This window comes from Urocitellus parryii, chromosome 3 (genome assembly GCF_045843805.1).
Source record: "Urocitellus parryii isolate mUroPar1 chromosome 3, mUroPar1.hap1, whole genome shotgun sequence".
Taxonomy (NCBI): domain Eukaryota; kingdom Metazoa; phylum Chordata; class Mammalia; order Rodentia; family Sciuridae; genus Urocitellus; species Urocitellus parryii.
Window position 1 is genome coordinate 154,754,432 of NC_135533.1, and position 15,519 is coordinate 154,769,950.

General features: G+C 48.4%; 3 protein-coding genes and 1 long non-coding RNA gene across 7 annotated transcripts in view; 3 read left to right on the plus strand and 1 right to left on the minus strand.

Moving 5' to 3' along the window:
• Positions 1-388: 388 nt before the first annotated feature.
• C3H22orf15 (chromosome 3 C22orf15 homolog) lies at positions 389-3,711 on the minus strand. The gene is made up of 5 exons (XM_026381247.2): positions 1,953-3,711; positions 1,153-1,239; positions 924-1,061; positions 609-683; positions 389-528 (listed from the first exon to the last, which is right to left on the minus strand). The coding sequence occupies exons 1-5, from the start codon at positions 1,975-1,977 to the stop codon at positions 389-391; spliced, it is 465 nt and encodes a 154-aa protein (XP_026237032.1). The 5' UTR covers positions 1,978-3,711.
• A 2,928-nt stretch (positions 3,712-6,639) lies between these two features.
• Positions 6,640-7,811, plus strand: Vpreb3 (V-set pre-B cell surrogate light chain 3). 2 transcript variants are annotated; one of them, XM_026381241.1, is made up of 2 exons: positions 6,640-6,691; positions 7,489-7,811. In XM_026381241.1, the coding sequence occupies exons 1-2, from the start codon at positions 6,640-6,642 to the stop codon at positions 7,809-7,811; spliced, it is 375 nt and encodes a 124-aa protein (XP_026237026.1). The 2 variants fall into 2 exon arrangements, with proteins under 2 accessions (XP_026237026.1, XP_026237027.1); XM_026381242.1 differs by having other exon boundaries at positions 7,516-7,811.
• A 1,715-nt stretch (positions 7,812-9,526) lies between these two features.
• Positions 9,527-15,519, plus strand: part of LOC113176717 (uncharacterized) — a 79,785-nt gene continuing 73,792 nt past the window's right edge. For all 3 annotated transcript variants that reach the window (XR_013343354.1, XR_003300085.2, XR_003300086.2), the window contains exon 1: positions 9,527-9,654. This is a non-coding gene — a long non-coding RNA (uncharacterized LOC113176717). The remainder of the gene's footprint in view (positions 9,655-15,519) is intronic.
• Znf70 (zinc finger protein 70) lies at positions 9,605-14,359 on the plus strand. The gene is made up of 2 exons (XM_026381253.2): positions 9,605-9,625; positions 12,922-14,359. Exon 2 carries the CDS (start codon positions 13,001-13,003, stop codon positions 14,330-14,332), a length of 1,332 nt encoding a protein of 443 aa, XP_026237038.1. The 5' UTR covers positions 9,605-9,625; positions 12,922-13,000; the 3' UTR covers positions 14,333-14,359.

A 15,519-nucleotide genomic window follows, 5' to 3' on the forward strand; every position in this document is an offset into this window, starting at 1 on the left:
CAGCTTGTCCACTTGGCTGTGGTATGCCAGGTCATGGGACCTGCTGGAACAAAGGAGCAGGCCCTTCAAACTCAGTGCAGATTGCTCTAACACACCCTGCTTCTGCCTTCCTTGGGTTCATTAAGCAACTTTGCATTGAGCACCTTCCGAATTCTACATGCCCTGTTCTACATCCCCTAAGCACTGAGAACATTCCTGCCCTTAGGGTGCTTGCACTCCAGTGGGGTGATCCATCTCCAGTACAATGTGTAACAACCATCTTGAGAGCATAGGTATGCTTGGTTGGCACTGAGGGTCTGCTTCTCTTAGCACATACGTGTCTGCCTTCTGGTAAGGGGTTCCACTTCTGGGTGCCCATACCTCTTCCATACCTGGCTCCTGGCCCCAGCTAGCGAGTCCTGGATGGCAGGGAGCTCACCCTTCCAGCTCTTGAAGGGGGCTCTAGTTCTCGATGGCTACGCCGAGTGCTCATGCGTCTCCTCCGGCCATTGCCCATGGTGGGGACGCCTGATAGCCAGCGCAGCTCCTCTGAAAGACCCAGGAAACCCTGATGGTGGGACTCGGGAGAAGAAATGCCTTTCCCCCCAGGGTTCTACCCTGACACTTACCTGCCAGCTCCGGACACTGATCATCCAGGTTCTCTAGTAGGGACTCATAGCGGATAGGTGTCCCATCCTCTCCCCCTGTGGAGTATGGAGAGAGAACAAAAGACCCCTGACTGGCCTGATGGTCCCTATCCCACCTCTTACTCCAGATCTGTTTGTTGGCCAAAGCTGGGGGTCAGGACAGGGTAATGGATAGGGACAAGCTGGGGCTAGGTCCTGGTCAAAGTGAGGGCTAAGCAGGGCCTAGTGTGGTCTATGGCCTGCTGTCCCGCCTTATATTCCAATACAACTGCAGGGGAGAGTCTTGGGTCCACTTACTGATGATTTTCACAAGGACATATGTCCCTCGTTCCTGTAGAAGAGGACTGCCCTTGGAGGAGGCTGGGGAAGTCTTCTCCTCTAGGTCCTCACCTAGGCTCACAAGTTGTCCATCCTCAGCTAAGAGGGCAATGGTTTCTGGGAAGGCATGGAGAGAGGCTGGGCAGGGCTGGCACCCTTGCATGGGGTCCCTCAGCCTCTCCTCCCCGATCCCTCCCCATCTCCTTACCATCTGGGGGGACCTGCCCCCTCTGCTTCAAGTGGGCAGTGAGGGTCATTAGGCTGCACCAGGGGTTCACCAGCTCCCCGCAGCCGGCTGTGGGGTAGGGGTAAAGGTGAGCAGGTATGATCCCCTACTTTCTCCTCAATCAGGGCCCTCTGCCACTTTCTCCCATTTGTCCCCTCCCTAGAGCTGCGACTAGGGCTATGGAACTAGGACTTACCCCAGGCACAGTAGTCCAGGCAATTTTGCATAAACTTCTTTGCAGACATCCATCCATCTTGACAGATGTGGATAACTGGGGCGCACAACTCAAGGTTCCCGCACGGGCCAGACCCCAGCCCTGATCTAGGAACTAGCTTGGTGTCCGGCACGGGCCCCGCCCCCGACGGCCTCTTCGCACTGGAACCGCCCCCTCGCTCTAACCCCGCCTCCTACATCCCGACGACCAGCTTCCCACCAGAGGAGCAGTGAAAACCGCTTCAGATGTGTGTTGCGAGCTGAAGCTTGAGGACCACTAACGGAATGGCAAAGCGATAGGTTCAAAAACGTGCTGCCCGGTGGCTTGGCAGCCCTTCCTGGGAGGAACCTGCATGAATTATCAAGGCAGGACCCACCGGGATTTTCCCCAAGGGCCTCACTCCAGGTGCTCACTTTAACTCCTCCTTATTTCGGTTTCTCTGAGCCCCCGTATCCCTTCCCCATCTGCACATTTTCTTCCCGCCGCTGCTTTCCCACGGCAGAGGGAGGCACGCCTCTGCGTGTGACTCACCCCCACGGGCCTTCCAGGGCTGGGGAACCCCACTTACCTCCAAACATCACCGTGACAAACATGGCTGCAGCGGGGAAGAGACGGATCTGGTGGGGCTTTGAGCCACCAACTCTGGACCTCCTCACTAGGGAAATGCCTGGGACAGATCTACTCCGGGGTGGGGTTGGGGAGGTGTGTACAAGTGCGGGTGGATGGGAGAGTGGTCCCTAGCCCAGATCCCTGCTCAGCCAGCCACCTGTTCAACTAGTCCAAGACCTCTGTCCTCTTTCTTCTGCCGCTCGCTGGGCCAGATAGCGTCCCCTAGCTCCCAAGCAGGTCTCCAAGGCAGCGGGAGTGGCCAAGACCTCCAGGCAGGAAATGCCTTAGCCCCAGTATCCCGGTAACGGACCTGAAGGGGCGGGCATTCCTTGAGGCCGGGTTCTGGTCCCGCCCACAGTGGGGGCTCAGATGAGGGAGGCGGAGACCACGTTTGGTTATCAGGAGGAGGCCCAAGCTGGAAGAGGGTGTGTGTGTGTGTGTGTGTGTGTGTGTGTGTGTGTGTGTGTTTGTGTGTGTCCGTCGTCACCAATCTCTGCAGGCTACCAATCAGTTCAAGGCCATCTTCCTGTGCTCTTTTTCTTTCTCCTCCCTTTCTCAACTTTCACATTCTTCTGCCCTTCTTTCTTGTTAGTCATGTTTATTAAGATAAAATTTGCAAACAGTAAAATTTGCTGTTTTTAATGTTTTCGAGTTTTAAGAAATCTCATGTAACCATCCATCACAGTCAGGATATAAAACATTTCCATCGCCATCCCAAATTCCTTTGTGCCTCTTTGTAATTGTGAAAGTTGTCAGAATCAAAGTGGAGTTACTTTTGTCGAGCCCTGAATACCCCTCTCCGAAATTAATAAAATTGGGAGGTTTACAGAGGAGGGAATCTTACCTATGCATGTTTGATAATAAGAACTATTCACAAAGGTCTCTGCTGGAATCACAATCTTGTACAAAGGCCACAACAACCTTACACAGAAATAATTCTGCACAGACATCTGCCCAACAACTGTGTATTTAACCTTGGACGGATGCCACCCTTGTTATTTATACTTCTAGCCAAGGATTATTATTTTAAAATATTTTATGTAATCCATTTCACCTTCAAAAACTTCTTGCCTCAATCTCCTTGAATATGCTGGTAGTTAACTATGGATCATTTATTTCTATTGCAATGTTACATTCCCAGATAAACTTAATCTTTTCTTTTCTTTTTTATATTGGGGATTGAACCCAGGGGTGCTTAACAGTTGAGTCACATCCCTAGCTCATTTATTTCTGGAGACAGGGTCTTGCTAAGTTGCTGAGGCTGGCTTTGAGCTTATGATCCTCCTGCCTCAGCCTCCTGAGTCCCTGAATTACCGTTGTTCACCACTGCTCAGCAATAAACTTAATCTTTAGGGAATCTCTAGTTGTTATTTCGGTCAAAATAGCTCCTGCTCTGTTTTATGTCCTTGCCTTTTCCAGTATGTCCTATAAATGGAACCATACAGCATGCAGCCTGTTGTGTCTGGCTTCTTTCATTCAGCATGATGCACTTGAGATCCATCAAGGTTGTTGTGTGTATCCTTATTGCTGAGGAGTGCTCCATTGTCCGGATTCCTGTCATTTTGAGTTTTTTTTTTCCATTTGGTGAGATTTGCATAAAGTCAGTATAGATATTTGCTTATAGGTTCTTGTGTGCACAAAAGTTTTCATTTCTCTAGTAAATACCATAAGAGGGATTGCTGGGCCATCTAGTGAATGTATGTTTAAATTTACAAGAAACTTCCAACTGTTTTCAGCCTGTCCTCACTGTTTTGCATTTTCCTGCCTTCTGTCTTGTTGTTTCTGGGTCTCTTGGATCAATAACAGGTCATAATTGCCTCTTTAGTTCTCACTACTAGTTAGTCCCTCTTATCAGCTCTATTTATTTACAGTGCTGGGGCTCAAACCCAGTGCCTCACACATGCTAAGCAAGTGCTTTAGCACTGAGTTACATTCACCCTAATCTTCTCACTAGCTTTTGCCATATTCCCTGTCCCTTATATCTATTTGTCTGTCTTTCCTCCTTTCCTTTCTGTTTCCTCTCTTTCTTTTTTTATGGTCTCACACTTAACCTATTGCTCTGCATCTACATCTGTGTTCATCCTTCCTTTGAATTTTTTCTTTGTTTCCTCTTTGTCATTCTCTTTCCTTCTTGCCTACTGCATCCCCTCTTTCTGCTTCTTTTCTCACCCCTCCCCATTAACCTCCACCAGACCCCTGTAAGTCAGAGTGCTAGTTTCAATCCATGATCAGTTGGCCCCATTATTTCGGGCCTTTGGTGAGGCGTCAGATCATAGTGGGAGAGTGTGATGGAGGAAACTGCTCATCTTATGTTGACTGGGAAGCAAAGTGAGAGTTAGTAAGGGAATGGATTCCTACTATCCTCCCAGGGTATGTCCCCAGTGACTTGAGACCTCCCACTAGGCCCCCTCTTAAAAGTTCTACTATCTTCTGATAGTACCTACCTGAGGACCAAGCCTTTATTATCTGGGCCTTTTGGTGACATTGCAGATCCAAAATATAGCACTTAATAAATGCAGTGTGCTCAGCACTGAAACAATATATCCTATCTTTGCATCTTCATTGCTTTCCAGCTTCCAATGTGCTTATATGCATTTCAGATGGTGAAACTGAGGTACAGGAAGGGGAAATAACTGGGCTAGAGTCATGCAGTTGAGATTAGAAGCTGAGATTCTAACCCGTAGTGAAAACCATTTCAGCTTTCCTCCATCTGGCCAAGGAAAGGGACTGACAATGTCAAGGCTAGTGAGGATGTGAAGTCACTAGAACTCTTATCCTGCTGGTGGGAGTGCAGATGGCTACAACCATGTTGGGAACCTTGGCAGTGTCTAATAAAGTTAAATGTGCACATTCTCTACCACTTGGCAGTTTCACTCTGGGTAGCTCTACAGTAAAAATGACAACACAGGTGCACCAAAAGACATTGACAAACATGTTCACAGCAGTTTTACTGGTCCTGACCAAAGACTGGAAAGCTTCCAGATATCTAATAATAAGAGAATGGATAAAATGGATAAACTAGTTGTGGTATCTTCACGCAATAGATTATACACAGCTATGAGAACTTTGAATTACATATTGCTGCACACACATTTATACTTCTAGCCAAGTATTGTGGGATAGTAACTCTCATAATGTTGGACAATAGAAGTAGGTTCACACACACATATCCCACTATAATTCCATTTATAGTAGAAGATCTAAAAAAGGCAAAATTAATCTAAAGTGTTTGAAATCAGAATGATGGTTCCCTTGGGGGGTTATTTAGTCAGCTTTCTGTCACTATTACAAATACCGGAGATAACCAACCTAAATAGGAAAGGTTTATTTTGGCTCATAGTTTTGGAGGTTTCAGTCCATGACTCTGTTGCTTTTCAGCTTGTGCTGAGGCAGCACATCATGGTGGGGAGTATGAGGTAGAGCAAAGCTACTCACCTCAAGGCAGTCCAGGGAATGAAAGAGAGGAAGAGGAAGGAGCTTGGGTCCCATTTATCCCCTTTAAGGTCACACCCTCATTGATCTGACGGTCTTCCACTGGGGTCTACCAATAGAGCCAAGCCAGGGACCAAGGCTTTAACACATGGGCCTTTAACAGACATTTTAGATCTAAACTATAGCAGGGGTGGAGGCTGTTACTGATTGGAAAGGTGCTGAGGGGCCTTCTGGGGACATGAAAATGTTGTAAATCTTGATCCAGATGTAGGTTTTCAGGGATGTTTGTATTGTGTGTGTGTGTTATATATTACACGTATATACACCATATATAAATCTGTGTGTATTAAATATAAAATCATCGAACTATATGGTTAATATTTGTGCACTTTCCTTTAGTCTGCAGCCAGCACAGATGGTGTAAGTGGTTCGGTCATGCGGGAAAATCCTCAGGGAGTTTAAATTAAAGACACAGACTCCATTTTACCTTTAAACCAGCTCCTGGACGGCTCTTCCTCGAACCCTCAGCCTCAAGCTTCCCAGGGGGGCAGCGAGGTTTTACTGAAGAGGCTAGGGAGAGAGAGCAAGCACGCTAGGGAGAGGGCTTTTATTGGGGAACAAAGAATTCTGGGGAAAATCCCATCCAGTGAAGGTCAAGGGGGGCAGTGTTGCAAGGTTAGGTGCGGTGATTGGATCTTTGGGGCAGTGGTGAGATACGCCTCCACACTGACAAGCTCTCAAACCCAAGAAGGGTGGGGAAAGCTCTTTACCACATTAAAAAGTGACCGAGCGCCTCACACCCAGCCTGGGAGGAAACTCAATCACATGCAAGGATGATCTCCCACACTTTCCTGTATATCAGTTGTATCTCAATGAAGAAACAGATTCTAAGGCTGGGAATGTGGCTCAGTGGTAGAGCACTTGAGTAGCATGCTTGAGGTTCTGGTTTGTATCACCGGTGCTACAAAAAAGCAGATTCCAATCTCCTGCTATCACTCACTTGAGGATTTCCAAGCTTCTGAGCTCCCAATGTCTTAGTGTCAGGATCTTGACATTGGGAAGATAGGGCCTGGCCATTGGCCCCAGCTATACCCCTCCCTTCTCAGTCAATGGACTGATTTGCATGCCTTGTTGTGGTCCAGCAACCTGCTTAGCCCTGTGCCCCTAACCACCTAAGCTTAGTAGAAAGACTGCCAGCCTTCCTGTCTCTGGCCATGGTCTGCCCCAGGTGCCTGGTCCTCCTTCTGATGGGAGTCTTCCTAGCAGGTGAGCCTTCCCTTGGCCTGGCTTATTTGAGAATGTGGTGGGGGAGGCACTAGCCCCAGAAGACCCCTGCAAGGAAGCAAATCTATAGGGACTATAGGGAGGGTCCTGGGAGAGACATTCAGGTGAAGAGGAAAGCTGGATCCAGGCAGCTTTGCCACTGACCTGGGGTAAATCTTTTCCCTGTGTGGGCCTTGGTTTCTCCATTTGTGAATGATCAGATTGCCAGGGTCCCTTAGGACTCTTATCCTTTGGGGTCTTAGGAGAATGGAGATAATCACCTTAGTTTTATAGAGGAAAGGGATAATAGAAAGTTACTATCCCACAAGGCCTCAGAGGCAACCTAACGCTGAAAATGTCCTGAGAAGCCAGTGGACTGAGGCTGAGCTGACAGGTGGTGCAGCCTAGACTTTCCTGGGGTGTAAGCCTATAACCAGAGTTTGTGAAACAGACAGGGAAGAATCTTGAGAGAAAGGGAGCTGGACACCAGAGGGCACTAGTCCAATACTTTGAATGCTAGGCTTTCAAATGAACATGGATTTTTTTGGGACATGGAAGTAACAATGACATGAGGATCACTGGTTCCAAAGCCCTTACTCACAGAGAGAAATGGAGGCCTAAAACAACACCATAAGTCACATGGAACAAGGTTTCCTGCACCTGATTCAGTGCTAGTCCTACCACGCTAGGTTATGAACCCTTTGGGAATGGGCATCTCTTTGAGGTCTGACCGAGCCTTCATAGGCAGGGGCAGGAGGGAAGGGGCCCAGGCTGGGCCTGAATGAATCTGTATTTCTTAGTGTCCCAGCCAGTTCTGGCCCAACCAGATGCACTGCTGGTCTTCCCAGGCCAAGTGGCTCAGCTCTCCTGCACGCTCATCCCCCCACATACCACCATTGGGGACTACGGTGTATCCTGGTACCAGCAGCGGGCAGGCAGTGCCCCCCGTTACCTTCTCTACTACCGCTCAGAGGAGGACCACCACCGGCCTGCTGGCATTCCTGACCGATTCTCAGCTGCCAAGGACATAGCTCACAATGCCTGTATTCTAACCATCAGCCCTGTGCAGCCTGAGGATGATGCGGATTACTACTGCTCCGTTGGCTACGGCTTTGGTCCTTAGGGGTGGGATATGGAATGAATTTCTCCTGACTGCCTTCCACTTCTGCCTCTGACCTTTGGAACCTCTCTTTCTCTGAGCCTTCCTCTGTAAAATGGGCTAATAACATTCAACATGTCAATAACAGCCATGAAATTCTGGCTGAAAAAGTGATTGTGATTGGTCTAGGACTATGTGTGTGTGTGTGAAGGGGGGGCTGGTTTCTGGGGATGGCTGTTGAAAAGGAAGCACCTGAGACCCTTGGGGAGTGGCCGGCCCTGCCCCTGGCCCCCAGAGGCTCAAACTGGTGGCCTGGCTTTCCGGTGACCTGGGGTGCTAGAGAGAGTGAAAAAGGAACCAGCCCTTGCCACCCCCAGCTCTGCATGGCTGGCTGATTGTGGTCCAACGCTCACAAATCTGGTGGCTGGTCCCTATGGACCAGCTGGTTTGGGGAGGGGCAGACTCTGTCTCCCTACCTGGTTTTTGCCGAGGGCCCCACTTATCCTTGAGATAGCAAGGTGTGTGTAGGTGGTGTGGGACATGGAAGAGACTCTGAGGCATATGAGGGCTAGAGCTGAAGTATTGAAGGAGGAAGGCAGGCAAGAGGCAAGAGCAATATCCCCCCTCTTGGGAACAGTGTGTTCTCTTGAGGGAGGCTTCCCCACAGTCTGAGCAGATACATCAAGGGATGGAGCAACTGGACAGAGAGGGTGAGCTGACAGGTGATGCAGCCATCAGAAGCCGAGTTGAGTGTCTGGGACAGGGGCATGTGCACATTCAAAAACACAGCCTTGCTGGGCATGGTGGCTCATACCTGTAATCCCAGGTATCTGGGAGGCTTGGGAGTTTGAGCATAGCCTGAGCAACTTACTGAAATCCTGTCTCAAAATAAAATAAAAAGGGCGCAGGGGTTGTGGCTCAGTGGCACAGCGCCTGCCTTGCACATGTGAGGTACTGGGTTTGATCCTCAGCACCCCATAAAAATAAGTAAACAAAATAAAGATATTGTGTTCATGTATAATTTAAAAAATATTTTAAAAATAAAATAAAAAGGGCTGGGGTTGTAGCTCAGTGCTTGGTTATCATATGTGAAGCTCTGGGTTCAGTCCCCAATATGGGAAAACAGACATCCCTCGGTCTGGAGATGTAATTAAGTGGTAAGTGCTTGCCTACCTTACACAAGGCCGTGAGTGTAATCTCCAGCACAAAATAAAAACAAAATAAAAAAGCCCAAACACATTATTCTTCCTTCCTGGTGCCCCAAGATTAACCTCATGTCTGGAGGTCAGCACAAAGATGCACAAAGTTCCTGTCTCTGTGGGGAAGGGGCAGGCCCAGATCTAACCTGGGTGGTGAATGCAAACCGGACCCCTGGATCTGTCAACAATTCTGAGACCTTCCTCTCCTTATCCTGAAGGCCTCTGTTGCATACAGCCCCAGGGTAAGTCGAACAGGCGCCTGTGGCTCTAGATCTGCCACCTTTCCGGGCCTGTTTCCTCCCAGTACTCCGACCAAAGCTGGCACAGCTGTTTTTCTCACGGCCAGACTCCCAATTGGGACGGCCGGAATCACTGCACCGCCCAGAAGAGACTCTCCTGGCTGTCCCAGTGCCTCTGGATCGAGGTGGCTGAAGCGTACAGCAGGACCACCGAGACGTTGGGACCTCCACGCTGACTAGAGCGGTCCCGGAAGTGCTCGGGGGCAGGGGGCGGGGCTCCAGGCACTCGGGCGATCTCAGGCTCCGAGTCAGCAGCTGCGGCGGAGTGAGGCCGCGTTTGCCGGGGGTTGGAGCAGCTCAGGTGTAGCCCCGCCCCTCCCGCGGCCCCGCCCCGGCCCAGGTGAGCCGCCTCGCCCCGCCCCGGCCCAGGTGAGTTGCATCGCGTCCGCTAGTGTGACCCAAGTCTTCCTGACCACCTGTCCCTCGGGTGTCCCGGCGTCTGGGTGTCCCTAATCGGTAGGAAACCTGTAGGGGCGCTGGGGAGCGCCTGTGGGTCTTCGGCCGCTGCCGGGCCTCCAGTCAGGAGACCCTGACCACACTAAGGGTTTGCCAGGTGCCCAGGACCTAGGGGCTACCTGGAGGCTGGGGTGACGAATGCAAGAGGAGCTGGGAAAGGCACCGAGAGAGTTGGGAAACATGGAGTTTCCAGACCTTTGGATTTTCGGTCCAAAAACATGTAACACATTCTTGGGGATAGATAAAGGGTTACTAATTTTTTTTACTCCGAGTGGAGACTTGGAGGGTAGGGACTTCATAGTAACGAACAACCTCTAAGGAGGCAACCTTGGCAACGCCAGGAGTTAACAGGTGGGTGGAGGAAGAGTTGTAATCCACAGATAATCAGGCAGGAGGGATCAGAGGGTATGAAAATTGTGGAGCAAAAACTTGGAGAAGCCAAGGGAATAAAGGAGGGATGGGGGACGATGGGGACAACTTAAAAGTTTTCAGGTACTTAGGTAGGCAACGTGGGTTAGTGAAAGGGTGGGCCCAGATTGCCACATCTTCCAGGTTTTCAAGAGGAAGTAGGGACTTACTGAGTTTAAATATTGACCATTAAAGAAAAGCCCAACTCTTTATGTGCCAAACAAAATGTGTCTGTGTGTCGGTATCCCCAGGCTTGACAGTTTATACCTTCTGAAATGTTCCGTTTGAGGAGGTATTGATTAGCAATGCCAGGTGGGGTGGGAAGATGAGGACTAAGAACAGAGATATTTGGCAAATAAGGTCATTGGATGCTAGTGTTGAGTGCTGAGGTTCCAGCTGAAACTGAAAACTTGGTATCTGTTGTGGTTTCTTGCATGGTGGTATGATTTTCCTGGGCAACACTTAACATCTTAATTGTTAGGGAAGGTTGGGAGTTAGCAAGCTTATTGCTGCAATACAAAGATGTGAGGAAAAGAGGAAAATGATCCTGGCTAGAGAGTGGAAGGGAAGCTCATAGTTAGATCTACTGTAGAGAGAGAGGGTCTGAGCCAGATAGCAAAGGGGTGGAACTCAAAAAAGAGAACCTGGTGTAAATGAGGGGTTATTGAATTTGAGGTGATCAGTAAGCCTAGGCTGAGTGAGAAGGATTGGACACTATGGGCTGTTGAAGAGGAGAGGAAGGGTAAGAGGAGTCAAAGGGATCAAAGGATTTTTGAGAATACTTTAGTTCTGTGCTTTGCTATGTTTTACCCCTACTTCTGGCTGAAACTTTTTTTTTTTTTTAAATTCTGGGGATTGAATCCAGGTGCGCTTAACCACTGAGGCACATCCCCAGCCCTTTTTATGTTTCATTCATTGCTAGGTTGCTGAGGCTGGTTTTGAACTCATGATCCTCCTGCCTCAGCCTCTTGAGCTGCTGGGAGGGATTACAGGTGTGTAACACCATGCCCGGTGGCTGAAACAAACAAGCATACAAAATTTCTAGCTGGGCACAGCAGCTCGAGAGCCTGAGGCAGGAGGATCATGAGTTCAAAGCCAACTGCAGCAACTTAGTGAGAACTTGTCTCTAAATAAAACATAAAAGGGACTGGGGATGTGGCCCAGTGGTTAAGTTCAACTGGGTTCAATCTCCCGTACCAAAAAAAAAAAAAAAAAAAAATCCAAATAGCATGAATTCCATGGTGACCATCTGATTAATTTAGTATTTTTTTTGAGTCAATTACTCTCTAAGCTTCAGAGGAAGGATAATACATTTGTATAGAGTTGTGAGGAATAAATGAGATATGCTTGTGAAAGTCCTAGTGTTTCCCAGCACATAGTGGGAAACTGTGAGTTATATTGCTGTCATAATCCCATCACTTGAGGACTTCCCATTCATCTAGCAGATAAGTTTCTGAATGGGGTGCTGAGGAGCACTCTTAGGGGACACTGCAGTGGGTTTGAGAGCTGAATAGTCTTAACTCCTTTCTTTGTCCCTGCTACAATACCCTTCTTCCACTGGAGCAATTCTGCTTCTGTCTCTTTTATTGGTTTTTATCATTTAGGCAATTATTTTTTTCCTGTTTTGATTTTCTCTTTTTTCCCCTAAACAATTATTTGAATAAAATATTTTTTTTTGGCAAAAAAGAGAAATGTGTGGCCGTTGTAGCACAAAATCAGATAACTTTTCCTCCTTTTGATCATTTATTCAACTATTGTGTACATGGGATTGTATTGTTATACTGGGGATTGGGGATTGCATGGTGAGGGAACACAGTATTTGCACTTAGGGAGCTGGAAGGCTAATGGGGAAGAGAGTATTATAAATATGCATTATGGTGGGTATACCCATCACCTCAGGTCACGAAGGGGACATGTCTCAGATAGTCAAGAACCTAAGGGTGCAGAAAAGAGTGGTTATTTGGACAGAGTATGGAAGGACAAGCAAGTGGCAATCTAAGAACAGGGGAAGGACCTTTTGGGAAAATACAAAAGCAGTACAAATGAATGTTGAACTGGAAAGTTGGTATGTGAGAAAGAGACAGGAGAGAAGACTGAGGGACCAGGTGTGAAGGCCCTAATGAAGGAGCTGGAATGTTAGAAGATCTAAGAATGAAAAGGACTCATTCAGTCAGGCTTGTGCTTTGGGTACTTCACTCTGGTGCTAGTATAGACCATGGACCAGGGGGAAGGATAGAAGCTGTAGGTAGGTAGCTGGTTAAGAGGTGAGTATTGAAAAAATCCTGGGGAGTTGCAGTCAGGCTTGAGCTGCACAGTGGCAAGTGAGGGCAGAGAGCAGAGACCCTTTGCATGCTACATGAGGAAGACGACAGGATGGGCCAGGTGGGGCAATAATGGAGAGGGTCTAGACTAACTCCTAGGGTTCTGATTGGCACCTGATTGGTGGCTGTGTCATTAACCTAGGGTAGGAGAGAAGTTTTGTCTCTCCCAAGAAAATCCACCCACAGCATTGTCATGTAGCTGGAGACTTGCCTTCTTTTCCACAATGGCTCCACTTCCTCTTTTAACCTACCTTTGTTTCAGCCCTTAGAGTCTAGACACATGATGTGGCACTTGATTGTGTCTATTTGTCTTGCTTACAATTGTTTCTGGTAAGTGAAACTTGTCATCTTAAGGGCAAGATTTTTTCAACCATAGAGTCTAGCACAGGAAGGAGGTACCTGACAGTTGTTTGATTTGCTGACTTGACAACGTCCCTTGTGTTATTTTCAGATTGTGAGAACAGTAAAGGTGACCCAAAGAAGAGCATTTTTAAAGATACACAGTCATTGGGGGTGATACCAGATTCACAATGGAGGTTCCCTCAGCAACGAAGTTTGGTGAGACCTTTGTGTTTGAGGACAGGCAAGAACTTTTCCCAGGGGAGGACCTGGGGCACCCTTTTCTTCAGGAAAGAGGTTTGGAACAAATGGCTGTTATCTACAAGGAGGTCCCTCTTGGGGAGCAAGATGTGGAACAGGATGATTACGAGGGGAATTTCAGTCTGTGCTCAAGCCCTGTTCAGCATCAGACTATCCCCTCTGAAACCAGACCCCAGGATGAGGAGATATTTGGTGAAACCTTTCTCCAGAAATCTGACCTCAGTGTATGTCAGATAATCCATGGTAGAGAAGAGTCTAGTCCACCTGATTGTAAGGAAGCAGGCAGGGGGTCCTTGAGGACTAAGGTATCTCACAGTATCCCACAGCCAGCCAAACCCTATGCATGTCATGAGTGTGGGAAGGCCTTCAGCCAAAGTTCCCACCTTCTCCGACACCTGGTCATCCACACTGGGGAGAAGCCCTATGAGTGCTGTGAGTGTGGGAAGGCCTTCAGCCAGAGCTCCCACCTTCTCCGACATCAGTTCATCCATACTGGGGAGAAGCCCTATGAGTGCCAGGAGTGCGGGAAGGCCTTCCGCCAGAGCTCAGCCCTCACACAACACCAGAAAATCCACACAGGAAAGAGGCCCTATGAGTGCAGGGAATGTGGGAAGGATTTCAGCAGAAGCTCCAGTCTCCGAAAACATGAGAGAATTCATACAGGAGAGAGACCTTATCAGTGTAAGGAATGTGGGAAATCCTTCAATCAGAGTTCAGGCTTGAGCCAGCATCGGAAAATCCACACTCTGAAGAAGCCCCACGAATGTGATCTTTGTGGGAAAGCCTTTTGTCATAGGTCCCACCTTATCCGGCATCATCGGATTCACACAGGGAAGAAACCTTACAAATGCGAAGAGTGTGGGAAGGCCTTCAGCCAGAGCTCCAACCTCATTGAACATCGGAAGACCCACACTGGTGAGAAACCTTACAAGTGTCATAAGTGTGGGAAGGCCTTCAGCCAGAGCTCGTCGCTTATTGAGCATCAGCGGATCCACACGGGGGAGAAACCCTACGAGTGCTGTCAGTGTGGCAAGGCCTTCTGCCACAGCTCTGCACTGATTCAGCACCAGAGAATACACACTGGCAAGAAACCCTACTCCTGCGAATGTGGAAAGGCCTTCCGGCACAGGTCAGCTCTCATTGAGCATTATAAAACCCACACCAGAGAGAAGCCCTATGTGTGTAACATGTGTGGCAAGTCCTTTAGGGGGAGCTCACACCTGATCCGGCATCAGAAAATCCATGCTGGGGAGAAGCTGTAGAAGGGGGAGCTTGGAAGCCTTTGCCAGATGGAGCCTTTTTCCAGATGTTGGAAGCCTTTGCCAGATGGAGCCCATACATACATTTTTTTGTCTCTTAGACTCCACCTACCTCCCTGATAACAATGCTGGATGGAAATTCTCCCACAAGGCCCTCCTGACCATTCCCCCCAGCAGGAAGGTTCTACATGACAAACTGGCCAAGCACACCATGCTCTCAACAGGCTTCCTGGGTGAAGGGAGGATGGAACAATAGGGAAGTGAGCCCCCAAAGAGAATAGATTTTCAGTTTTCTCATTCTCATTTTGACTCTCAAGCCTATGAAATTTTGTTTTGCCCTCTCTTCATTTTTTTCCAAGTATAAAAGAAGAAGAATTTCAAGAGGCAGACAATTTAGTTAAGCCCAGGAAAATGTCAAATGAACTTTAAATCAGTCTGCCTCAGTCTGACACTTTCAGAAGTTAGAAACCATGCTTACAGTCCAAGTCAGCTGAAGAAAATGAATTCAGTAGATAGAGCAGAGGCAAAATAGAATTGTCTGCCAAGGTTGGGCATTAGGGAGAACCAAAATAGGTTGATAGGACAAAGGAGGGTTAGAGGGATTGGGAGTGACAGCAGTGAGCCCCTAGTGTGGTCTTATAACTTAGCATTAGGGTAGATTCTGTCAGGTGGCTCTGTCATAAGAGGGTGGAAATTTGGTCCTCTTGTGGGCAGAGTATATTCAACATCTGGCTGTGACTTAGCTGGGGATATTAGAAGCAGGTGATGAGAGGAAGAGGCTGGTTCAAGTCCCAGGACTACTCCATCCTATTTGTATGACATTGAGCAAGTCCCATAACTTGCCCCAGGGTCTGTTTCCCCTTCCAAGGGATTGGGGTGATGAAACCTGGACACTTACCTGTAAGAGTAGGAACCAGGCTATACTTGAAAGTGTTTTGGCAGTTGAGAATGGAGAACCTTAGTGACCCCTGCCTACCCAGAAGCACATTCCCTGCAGACCAGAGAAGTGTCCCATATACTGAAGCTTTCTCTTAAACACCATCTTGAGCCTTCTGCTGCAGCAGTGTCATCCATGCTCCTGTATTCTCTGTCCTAACTGGAATTCACCTGGGGGCTATTTAAAAAGTGCCCTTACCCATGTCCCACCTAGACCAATTTAATCGGCATCCCCAGAGTTGGGTCCCTGATAA